Below are 13223 nucleotides of genomic sequence, written 5' to 3' on the forward strand. Positions count from 1 at the left end.
CTTTAATACCAAATTTTACTAAACACACTAATCCTTTCATCAGACTTTCCTGTACAGGCAGCCATTTTTCAAGCATCATCCATGTACTCACACACATCATTTTGGAAAAAATGAACATTCACTGTTGACTCAGTGGGTTTCTTCATGGGTGTTGATGCCTGGTTATCACTATCTATAAATGCGATGGTAAATCAGATGATATCACGACACCACCAAACCCACAAGGAACCTGCAGAACTTAACTTACTTGCAAGTAGACCAAAGTTGTGCAATAACTGCAGCACACTAATGAACTCAAACCCAGAATTGCTTCATCCCATAATTTCAAAACAAAGAGCTTCTTTAAGTGCAATTTAAGATTATGATGCTTTTCTTAAGAAAAGCATCATCATGAGACATAGCAAAAATTTAATAATGACCTGTTATTCACTGGTTACTTTTCTTGTCAGAAATAGATCTTGGATTCACCAGCATGATGAAAACTGTTGCCAGTTTTTAAGTAACACCAGAACTTTAAGAACTAGGTAGTAAACTAGGTAGCATTTGCCTTCTGTTGTTACACGAAATAAAGCTTTCAAACTCTCAAGAGTTAGTTACACCAATCTTTCTCTGTTTTTCACAAATATTATGTGGCCTGTGTGGACCATTAAATATCCTAAAAATAAAACAATTGTATATGTGCTACACTTCTTTCTTTTTTAGTTTTGTGCAAAACTCAAACAGGATTAAAGAAAAAAGCCTATTATTTGTACTACATGCTCAGTTTACTAGTTAATGGCCTTGTTCACAACAGCATCCTTACCTGAAGGTGCAAATACAACACAAACATAACACAAGCTAGCCGGTGTCCATTACGTATGATTTAAGGAAATGGACTTGAGACTATGTGACAAATGAGGGAACACTTACATTTCTATGAGGACACACCGTGTACAAAGGAGACCCATAGAGCTCAGATGCATGACAAGCACTTATAATTTTCACCAGAATTCAGATGATTCAAGTCATTACCTGGAAATTGCAGTGTATCTGGACAGGTTATGGCCGAGGACACAGAACAGCTACGCAGAAAAGGAGAAGCACATACACTGCCTAGTTTTAGACCATACAGAGGGGAGCGGTTTGTCCATGATATATGAATTCCAGATGCTCTATCCCAATAGAGCACAACTGCAAATTACACCAATAGTACCACTCTATTCAGTTCCCCCATTTCCCCCAATGGGCCGGGATTTGAGAAGGGGAAGACATATCCTTGCTGAAAAACACATATTAAAATTAGCAATTACTGGCCTGATTTTCAGTAACAGATACATGCAATATTTATATAAACAAACAGAATGGAAAAAAAAAAGGAGTATTTGCAAACTCAGATGCCTGTTATGGTCACAGGACTGACTTCACTTAAGATGCAATGGCACTTCAGTATAAATGTTTTAAAATGAAGTACAACACTACTGCCACCCTGAACTAACAGAGTGCTTAGGACCAGGGATAATTTCCAGTTTACTCTGTTTTCAAGAATTATATAAAATTTGGGAAGTTTAATAACTGTTCCTGACCTCAGGAGGTGCACAATGTTTCCACCTATCTTGAAGAAGTGCAATAATGGTGATAAAAGATCTTGTTGGTTATTTTTGCAGTCTGCAGCAAATAGAAAGTCAGTGTGAGAGCACACAGTGTACAACGCAACACAAGTATCCCTAATGGACGCACACCAATGACTCAGAATGTGGGCATGAGGTGGGGCTGAGAAGAGAAAGGTGTCAGCAAGAAAGCACAAAGAAGATTTATAACTTAAAAAAGCCACTGTTTCAAAAGAAATGTTTTAAAAAGTAATGGAAAGTAAAACGTATTTGAGTGTTACTGATGTTTTACTCATGTCATCTGGATTTGTCTTAAACCCCAAACTAGCATTTGATTTTTCCAGATTCACACTGCCTAGACCTGGGATTACTATAGGATTTTACTGTAAAGTTTTGGCAAACATACTCAATCCACCTACTGATGGATATTGATGAAAGGAATAAACACCTTAAATCTGTTTTAATATAAGGATTTTAATACAAATGAGGGGAAAAAATATGTAAACTGAAGGTCTGAGTTGCTTTACCAGATAATTCTTTAGAAATTGTAAATCTATTCACATATAACGTCATGAAATCAAGGCCTTGACTTCAAAAATAAAAATCCATCAGCATTCTTGCAGCATTTCTATAGCAGTGGTTCTCAAACTCATGCGTCCTAGGGCAAAAATCAAGAGAAAGTAGAGAAAACATGATACTGAATTCTCTCTGTTGGCTTAGTTTTAAGTTGTTTTCCCATACCAAAGAGCAACCCTGAAGGGTTTAATGAGAAACGTGCTAAGTCTTTGTTTTAACAGCTATCATTCTATAAGGGTGAGATACAATACAGACTAAAATATGCAACTGATATTGCAACATCTAAATAGCAGGGGGTATCTGGTTTAATAACAATGCTTTTGGCCATAGCTTTCATTTACCAATTGTTGCCTAACAATTAAGTAGAATTATAATTAAATTTTAAGTGTCTGTGAAATGCAAATCCTTGAAAAAGAAGTATTCTAACATGGTTGGCAAGGTGTGCACACATCAACAGTGGGGGAAACGCAGCTGACAGTATATACACTGTTGTAAGTGGTTGTAACAGAAGTTAAAATCTGTTCAAAAATACTTGCAATTAGATGAATAAAACTGGCACAGATCAGCAGTCTGCCACACTGCTGAGATTTTCAGCTATTTCATAGTGAAAACAGTACATGCTTATAAATGTAAAACTTCCATGCCTACCAAAAAGTGCATAATGCACGTGATGGTCTGAAATCAAACTGCCTACACAAGCAATGTTTGTATGTGTAGTTTTGCTTTGTATTTTTAAACACATGTTTCTGGGAACTGTAAGTAAACACTTAGTGAAATCAAGGCAGAAAAGGAAAATTGTTTGTAAATTCAAACCAAGCTCTGACCAAATGCACTAACCTTCTCTCTGATCTCAGATAAAGTAGCTTACCTGCCTAAAACTGCTGTAAAATCTCACTAGGTGATGAATCTTATCAGGGGACATCTGATCACATTGCATTTCTCACTTAATTGTTTTTAATGAATCCTGATAACTTTTTTGAGGAATAATTAGTTGACATTTTCTTCTGCAGTGGTTTTTGAACCACTAATGCTGGAATTGTTTTATTGTGAATTAGTGTTTCTCCTGTTCAGTTTCTCATATCTGAAATGGCTTGGTGGGTTGATTTCAAATAACTCTCAAACAACATGCACTTTCAGTGGATTTACTTTTAAAATATTTTTTTTAAAATTATACATGACTAAGTAGAGTTCTAACAAGAGGGAGGCAGCCTTTGGGAGAGCTGTTTTAGGGAAAACAGGATGCACACTGTTGAGAAAAGGCTTCAGATACTAAGATGGGCCAGGTAAGTGTGGTAGTCACTGTATGCATACACGATATGTGTATGACCAGGCTTTCAAGTTTCTGCTTCTGGTAGATGATGCCCAAAGTTTGAAGGTTGTGGAATAAGGCCTCATATAAAGTTATATGAGTCTCACATACTTAACAACTCTGCAGTGATACCCAGGACTCTGAAGATGGCCCATAAGCAATTTCTAATGGTTTTTACCTCATACTCTCAGGGGAACATTAGCATCACTGATGTTGGACAGGAAAAAGACAAAGCAGTACACTAGTATATTACACAAGAAGTTTATGTATTTGAGAGAATTTATATGAATAATCATAGTAAGACAATCTTCAGAAGGTTAGGAAATAATACAGTAACAATGACTGAAATACTAAACATTCATTACTTATAGAATGTCAACAATGTAAGATGGATTCATTTATGCAACATCTCTTGCCATAATGACTTGACCTTTGCTCTTCATGTGATTTTTTTCCTTTCTTGCCTCTATTTCGGAGTACAATGGTATTTAAATTTAAGAGCAAAATGCAGGAGGAAATCTTAGTGAAACACAACAATTGTGTAGATGCAACTGCAAGGAAAAATGGCTCGAGGAATTTCTTGACAGAAACAAGACACACAACTGGTTGACTGAGTGTCCACATCCAGAGAAACTGTATCCCACAGTATGCTCTCTTGCCCTAGGCTCTGGGTACAACTGAACTATGACTTAACCGTGTGTTCAAAGGAGGTGTTATTCCCCAGCTAAAGTTTCCTTCAGAGAGGGTCTCAAGTACAGCAGCTTGGACTGGGTCCCTACAGAGCCTGGACTGGGTAAGTAGTGGACTGGGGGGCATCTTTCATGTATGGTCTCTTAGGCATCAGATACTGTGATCTGAGACAACCACTCTGTATCTATATTGTCTGCTATACTCCCCTTAATGTTCTGGCTGAAATCACTTTTGTTCTTCTGACTTTCTGCAAACTCTGCATTCGCTTTAAGCTCATTTGTAAAATGCAAGACATAAACCTCATAATTCTTGACTGTATTTCACTTCATGTTCTCATTTATACATATGCAAGAAGAGCAGAATGGCCACATTTTATACTGTGTTTTGCTTGCAGAAAAAGAAATGCAACTAAGGGGAAAATATAGGGAAATAGGCACCTAAACCACATTATTTCTAAAAAGTTTGCTACAGATTTGTGCGTTAATAAAAACATAAGAACCCTACAGGTGAGTCACAAGCTATGCCTCTCTATTTCATGCTTTCGTAATTTCCATAGCACTTTGTTTCAAACTTTTGGGTTGATATTTCATTAAAGAAAAAAACCTGCAAGCTATAGTTTAAGAAAGTAACATTGATATATGTTAATATAACATGAGAAATGTAAAGAATTACACGGAAAGGTTTTCTAAATTTAATAGTTTTGACATTTTGTAAATTGCGGGGATGCTCTGCCTTTTTTTTTTTTTTTGATTAAAAAAAAGTTGAAATCAATCATGGAAAATAGCAAACTCTTCTCAACACAGTTTAAACCACAAGAGAGCATGATTTAATGACAAAAAGATGCATCTGATAAGATAATAATTTGCTCAAGGAGTGATCTGGGTTATGAATGCAGCTGTTCCAAAAAATCTAAACCACAGGCAAGAAATTATTTAGTTTTTGTACAAACTATGGTAAAGATTACCACAAACTATTGTTGCAAAGACTGAAATAAAAAGATTTCAGTAATTACAGAGCTCAACACAGCATCTTTCTTCATCAATGACTTACTTTAGAAAAATATCTTTTTATATCCTGATTCAGTTTGCATACATGACTGTTTTGTTCCCATACGTGTCAAGTTCCATGGCGCTGACCTGGATTACCTGGATGCCCAAAGCTAAGTGCACGCAGAAATAGTCTCAGCCTTTAGCTCTAATTTCAGATGTCTGGTACTGCTTTTAAAACACAAGCTCACGGAGACAACCCCACTTTCTGGTGTGATTGCACTGCCTTCCTCTATCAGCACTGGCTAGCAATAGGAAAGTGACACTGGAAGTATAAGGCTAATATGGCTTATTAGCAACACAAGAATCAGACAAAAATCTCCATATATTTTGATGTGCTCTGATCTGATCTGTACTAGTTGGTCAGTAGCAGGTTCAGCATCATCATAATTAACTGAATTCACTTATTTTGTAACAGCAGATCTTTTTCAAGGGGAAAACACATGTACTTAGGTAAAACAGCAGAAAGGTATTACCCGGCAATTTTCTATTATTACAGTCAATATTACTGCAAAGCCCTCTGTGCAAGTAGACCCCAATGCCCACATTTATCCCCGCTGACATTTGACTGCATGTGTAGATAAGGAAACACCTGCATGGATCACTTAGCAGGATCAGTCTCGCAGCAGGGAGAAAAAGCCAGTTGGAATGCATGTCTTCAGGATACTGCATGCTTTCTCTGTTGAAACATGCAAACTAAAAAGCATGAAATGATCTTGGCTGCTCTATAGCACACAACTGTCTCAGTAACTCCTTTTACATTGGCCATGGTACCTTGCCATCAAGTATTCAATATGCTAGCCAGACGATTCTTGATGATACTAGCCAGCCTGTATTCTTCTCATCCAGCAAGGAGTAATAAAGCCACAAGCAACACTCTGCTGAATTTTGCTATTCAGAAATACTCAAGGGTTGGGAAATTTTGTATTAAATGAAAGAGACATAGCTCTGCACTGAAAATTTTACACACTTCTGTAATTTACAGAAAAACTACCAGCAAAAGTCCTTAGTGTTTCCAATGGTACTAGGTTGACCAAGTTTCTCTTGCACAGAAAGTGAGTCAGGAGACTAGCAATTAGTCTCCTCAACCACAGAAATGAGAAAGGGGAATCTGGCAGATGTTGACTATATCTCTATACAGTAGATGCAGAAGAACAGCTGTTACAGTAGGGATTGTATGGATTTTTTGTGAAAGTCAGTAGCAGATGTCACCATCTGCTTCTGCCTTCTCAATGAAATAGAGGCAAAAGGGAGACTGAAAGGTGATTTAAAAAAAGGTAACAACAAAAACATAAATTCTGAAGATACCCAGACATATTGACAAGTAGGGGAAACTCCTACCCCCTTCCCCGTGGCAAACCTGAGATCCAGATGAACAATAAAAGCAAAGAACATTCCCTATTCTCTTTAAATCATGATTTCTTTTCATTTTAATATTACTACATGTACTTTGACAATGTTCAGCCTGCAATCTAACACCTAGCCATTTCCTCCCCGGCTGAAAGAGATCACAGAAATGAGCAGTTGTATCCTTTCCCTCTGGCTATACAGCAATGGTTTGATGACAACTGCTTTACCAGGGTTGGTATCAGAGAAACAAAAATTCCCTACACAATGATGTCATGTGTGGAGGCAAAGTATTACTTAGGGGGAAAAAAAGCAACAAAAACAAACAAAACTTCTGTTGCATTGTGTCAGGAAACACGCTGTACATGTTTGTACATCTTGGCAGATTAAGATCAGTTGAGGCAAGCAATGAAGTGGTTAACCAAATCAGAAAGTTATGTCAGACATCCAAAGGCACATCTTGTAAACCTGAGAAAACCTCTTACACAGAACTGAGGAGAAAAAATAGTAAGAGCTTGTCTGGGAAGAAACGAATGATACTGTCAACAAGTAGTTTGCTTTCTCTCTCGGAAGAGAAGGTATTAGTGAGATCCACAGCCCAACAAAAGAACAGGAACCTTTCCAATGAAGTAAAAAAAGGTTTGGATCAAGCCCCAGCCTTCCTGAAAACTAGACTTGCTAATTGCCTCACTCTTTCACTGTCAAACCCATCATCTCACTGAACAGAAATATCTTTCAAATATTGCTATAGGGCAGACATTTCCACATTGATAATACTGGTAGACAGGTTCAGCCACCACCAGAAACTAAGTGGCCACCAAGTTCCCCATCTGGTATCCCATAATGTTGTTTTGGGGAGTGAGGGGAGGGGAAGCATCATTCTGGAAAAGTTTTTTAGACTTATTTTTGTTTTTCATTTTTGGAAAAAGAGGCCACCTTGTAGCTTTCTACTACTACAGAGCATTTTGCTTTTCAGCTCCTGTCACACTTAGACAATAAATAACCTTCAGAAATGGAAGATCCCACTCACCTTGGCATTATCATAAATCAGGAAACACTTGAGCCATACTGGAATAAAATTGATGAAAGTAACTGAAGAAATCAGTTTTAGCAAGGTATACTGCTAATATAGTTCTTTTCCCCAAAGGAAGCAAGTCATGCTTATCTTACATTACCAGACTATTACTGGAAGTACTATGCCAGACCCTCAGCTGGCATATATCAACGTGACCCTATTCACTTCAGTGCAGCTATGTTGATTTATGTGAGCTGAAAAGTATGTACTGGTCAAAAAGTGACTATTTCATCTTACAAAACTGTAAAAGTGACTAAGTGAAATGCAAGGGAAATCAAAGGAAAGGCAGTATGTATAATAAAAAGAAAATAACAGAAAGGAAAGTACTACAGAAAGGCTCAAAGTAGATGTATATTTTATTAAGATTAGTCTAACATAGTCACTAATTTTTCTTCATATGAAATTTTAGATAATAGTTTCTGCTGCTACGTACACATGTATCTCTTGAGTAGGGACACAAGTACTTGTGCAATTTAATAACGCTGTACTATTCCCAAATTAAGAGGTAAGGCTTAGGCAGTGGGTCCAGCCAACCTGGAATTTATCACTGGTGTTTTTGTAAAGTCACTCTGACTGTCAGAACATGAAACATCATACTTAAAAGAAAGCCCACACAGCAAACTTAAGTGCTCAGCTTTACAGTATAGCATTGCATCTTAAGAACTACTCCTATGACAGTCTTTCTCTCATAGGGCAAGATAAAAGTAGAAAACCAAATGTTCTCAAAACCAGGACTTCTTTCAAGCCTTTGTGATTTTGAGGAATACGACACCACTCATATTAGACTTAAGCACTCTTTACCCTTATGAACTCTGCGTAGACTTCCGTATTATTATACAGGCTACATGAGATTAACTACTGGTGCTCCTTTCTGAGTTTAAACCAGAAGGCTCAGAAGAAGAACTGGCATTCTGAAATAAGAGGTGTGTATTCCTAAACTCTTTTCACAAGGAAGCAGTTCTTGAGATTAGATAGTTCTCATTTTCACTAGGTTTGTGTATTGCTGCCCCTACAGTACAATATCAGAACACTATATAAAGAGGGATTGTGACAGGTGTACTTGACCTTCTTAACCAAACTAGCAATAGCTTAGTTCAGGCTCCAAAGGAGGTAAAGGCCTGAGCTGTAGCTGGGTAAAGAACTCCTCCAGGAAACCCACAAAGGGCCAGAGTGACCCAGAGTGCACCAATGCACATGAGCTTGGAACACATGAATAGTGGGTGGTTTTTCCAAGATTCAATTATCAAGGAACAAAGAAAGTTGTGGGTACAAAGAGTGTCATACATACCTTTCCCATCACATGTAATTTGACTACAAGCCAACCACTTTATCCCATAAAGATGAGAGCCTAAATGAGCCGTCTTTGAGGTCTCCCTGCTAGGCAATGTGGCAGTGCTCTCTGAGTTAGGACGCCTCTCAAGGTTGTCCCTTGAGCCAGAAAGACCTTTCTACTCGTGACAGATCTTCGGATAAGTCCAGTTTGAGTTCTCTTTAAATTGCAACTGGACTTCATGGCAGTGCCTCTCCCCTTGATCTGGAACCCATCTCAAGGTTTGAGATTCCTTGCCTGTTACTTCATTACCCAAGGTGGAGAGATCCCTTATTCATAACAGATGCTCAGTAAGTTGCAGAGCATGCTAGTTCATTAATACTAATGAATAAATGAAAGAATTAATTCCTTTAGACATAAACTATTGTACAGGTCTGAGACTAAGATTGGAACTACCTTCACTAAAGTTCCACCAGGAGTTTAGAAAGCAAGGAAGTGCACCCTGAACCTCATGACTCAGTGGGTCTCCCTTACACTTAAGTGTTTTCGGTTTCTGTGCAAATCACTGTAAATTGATTCTAACTCAATTTTCCTTTGCATTTTTTCACCTATGTAGTAAATGAGAGTGAATCTTGCCTTCAAACTTTGTTAAGTCATACTTTTATAAATTCGTATAAAAACTATTTTTGTTAATAGCTTTGAGGGTGATTCTTTGAGGGACCCTGAACTACTGATTTACAATACAGATAATGAAGCAAACTCTTTACAATTGTCTATTCAATTCAACATCAGTGACCAGCTGCTAAAAGCCACTTGACAGACAACTGCAATTCACCATCCTTCACCATGAGCACTGGTACTTCAAATACAAATACTTCTGTATTTGATCATAGTCCACAATTCAGCCTGCCAGGTAAGAAAAATGCATTCTGCTTATCCTTAACAGTGCCTTACAATGTCGCATACCTCATGGATCCCTGCCTACAAGAAATACTGGGGTTTGTCTCTTCACAATGTTCTCCTAGAAATACATTCACTGTAGGAAGCCTACAGAAATTTTCAGAAGTATGGTTAACACTTTAGACATGCACTGTTTGCCAGGACTGATCATAGAATCACACAGTGTTAAAGGGTTGGAATGGACCTTAAAGATCATCTAGTTTTAATCCCACTTGAAATGGGCAGGGACACCTCCCACTAGACCAAGTTGCTCGAGGCCTTTTCCAACCTGGCATTGAACACTGCCAAGTTTGGAGCATCCAAAACTTCCCTGGGTAACCTGCTCCATGTCTAACCATCGTCTTCTTAATATCTAATAACCATTTCTTCTAAATATTTAAACTTCCCCCCTTTCAATGTGTACCCATTACTCCTTGTCCTGTCACTACAGTTCCTCATGAAGAGTCCTTCTCCGGCTTCCCTGTAGGTCCCCTTCATATACTGGAAAGTTGCTAGGAGATTTCCATGAAATCTCTTCTCTAGGCTGAACAGCCCCAACTTCCCCAGTCTATCTTCATAAGGGCGATGCTCCAGTCCTCTTATCAACCTCATTGTCCCTCTTCTGTACTTGCTGCAACAGTTCCATGTCCTTTGATCAACTCTGCACCTCAGCAAGAGACACTGCCACAAAATTCTGCTCTTCTCTGACTCCTGGGCATCAGGTTATGTGTAGATGAGATGCACATAGTGCCACCACCAATGGGATGTTGTATTTGATCCATTCAGTGTAATGCCAAACCAACTGGAATAATGGTATGTAATACTGGAAGAAAATATGTGTTGGTTTATTTAGGTATTCCCAATCACTGAAATCAGTAGAATAAAAAAAGGTCAAACCATAAGGCATTTTAAAATTTCCATGTATATTAGCCTCTGGGTATAGGAATTAGAAATCACAGTTAAGTCCTCCTTTTCTCCCAAAGTGCCTTTCTAGTCTTCAAAAGTATTAGGAAAGTGATGAATGGCTATCAAGAAACAATCTCAAAACTACTTTTCTTCCACTTTCTTAGCTGTACAGTTTCTCAGACTTTCTACCATAAAACCACTATGCAAATGGCACTAGCCTGTGGTTACAGTCACTTTCATGGCATGTACTCCTGCTAAGGCAAACAGAGCATTTCTAGGACAAGTTTCCTGTTCATGGTATAAGGGGCTTAAAACTGCACCCAGCACATACACACAATGAAAAGTACAACCTGAGGCTTCCAAGCACAAACTTGGGTTCTCCATGGGGACATTAAATGTGTTGAAAAGGACTTGGGATTGATAACTCTATTGCAGCAGTGTTGCATCAGGAACAAATGTCAGAGAGATCAAAATAGCAATCAGTACTGAAGTTTTCCTCCTTCAAAATAGCAGAAGTCTACAGAGGAGCAGCACAAATGGTAAATGAGTTTGCATAATTTCCATCTTGTAGCTCCTTAGTGTTACTAGAAATCACGCCAAGCAAATACTAGTTATTGCATATTCTCTCTTTATGTTGGTCAGAATGTTTTAATTACATAGTAATAACTCAGTGCAATTTGGACATCAGTTTTCAGCACACTAAGAATATACCTTGGTAGACTCTCTAATAGAAAGCAAAGTATTAGGGGTTCTAAATGAAACAATGTAGTAAATTTGATTCTCTTTTAATTTTGAGCTTGTGCTGTCATTTGCTTCAGTGAAGTGATGCACCAGCTTCTACACCAAATGTTTGATGCACCACTTACTGTAAATGCTGCCTACCCAGCGTATGATGAGATTTCACAGCTGTGACTTCCAAAGACTGAAATCAATATTTAAATCCTATTGATATCAACTCCTTTTTTCTCTTCTTTTCCACCCCCCTACCCCCCAGCACAGTTACAATTATGGTCTATTTTACATTTGTAAGCATGATTAAAATTTTGTGCCAGGCTATAATTTATATAATTGCATTCCTGTAAAACTTGAATTTATTTTTCATTTAGAAACAGACCACAACAAAAGGCTTCTGCACTGAGAACCCAGTTTTCTGTGCTAATATAAAAGTTTAATTTTAGAGTGTTTTCTACAGTCACAGTACTTACTTAAAGAGCAGAGGAAAACTGTCATTGTTAAAGAGACTTATAATCAGCCATGGACTCTTACTCAAAATACCAGCATTAATTGTTCATAAAGTACTGTAAGCGGAAAAGGGATGATTAAGTGGAATTTAAGCTGCATTGCTATTAAGGATTAAACTGAAAGGCATTTTAAAGCCATGTGTTAAAAGCCGTCTTGTCAGAAGGGATGGGCTATAATTCAAAATACACTCATTAGTCTTTCAAATTTAGAGCATCTATTATTTCTGTCTCTCAATTTGACATTTATATGCAAATAAAAACCTTCAGCATATGTCACACCTGAAATTGCATCTGTTTATGTAGTTGCCCAACTAAACATTTAGAAAACTTTCCTTTTTAAATGTGTCTTTTTAACATTTTAGCCTTAACTTATTATCAAGAAGGAAAGAGAATGCAGGGATGTTATGTTATTGCAGTATCTCTCTTTTGATACACAAAGTTAGGTACACAAACCTCCCTTCAGCATCAGAGGGCTACAAAATGGAATACGATGCTCAAAAGGGAAAGCTGTTGCTCTGTAGGCTCTGCCAGAAGGGCAACATTAAATGCCATGAGTAGGCTACAAGTCATGACACCCTCCCTACGGAATTCTGGCTAGTTTAAATGAAACCTGTGGATACGTTGTTTCATTTTTCTGATCAGATGTATGCAAAGTTGGGAAGAGGTTCACATGGATTTTCTAACCTCTCCTGGGGCTTTCATGATTGAAGAGGATGCCGTTCACAGCAAAGAGATTGTAGGCTTCTCTGAAGTTCACCACAATCCAGTAGGCATACAGTTTTGCTGCCCCTATAAAAATAATTTTGAAGCGTTATTGTATATCTGCTCAGCTCGTACACAGCTCAGACACAGACACACACAAATCTATTTCACAGGCGGGGTGAAGTCCACATTTCAACAGCAGAGTGCTTTAGAATTTGATTAATTCCCTATATGTGTCAAATTTTATATGGAAAAAAAAATCCAGCCCAATAAACAGCAGCTGACAGGGAAAATACTCATCTTCTGTGCAGCCTCTGAGCTGGCCAGAAAGCATTAGGGCACCTTCTCACTTGTTTTCTTATGCACACTCAAGCACAGCATTTTTTCTTTTACAATATAATTAACACAGAGCGTGTGAAATACACCACTGTGGTGACCTTTGCTAATTAAAAAAAAAAACAAACAAAAAAATAACTTTGAAGGAATAAAAGTGAAAATCTGGTGCCTTAACACTTAAATTGATTTGAAAGTTTATC

General features: G+C 37.8%; 1 protein-coding gene across 2 annotated transcripts in view; it reads right to left on the minus strand.

The window, feature by feature from the left end:
- GMDS (GDP-mannose 4,6-dehydratase) overlaps positions 1–13223 on the minus strand; it is a 412400-nt gene that overhangs the window by 243348 nt on the left and 155829 nt on the right. For both annotated transcript variants that reach the window (XR_007906642.1, XM_051799489.1), the window contains exon 6: positions 12670–12774. Coding sequence is in view for 1 of the 2 variants with exons in the window: in XM_051799489.1 (XP_051655449.1) it covers positions 12670–12774 (105 nt within the window). In the remaining variant the exon portion in view is untranslated. The remainder of the gene's footprint in view (positions 1–12669; positions 12775–13223) is intronic.

Source organism: Manacus candei, unplaced genomic scaffold (assembly GCF_025592945.1).
Source record: "Manacus candei isolate 608988 ecotype Guabito, Panama unplaced genomic scaffold, ASM2559294v1 h1tg000049l, whole genome shotgun sequence".
NCBI classification, from domain to species: domain Eukaryota; kingdom Metazoa; phylum Chordata; class Aves; order Passeriformes; family Pipridae; genus Manacus; species Manacus candei.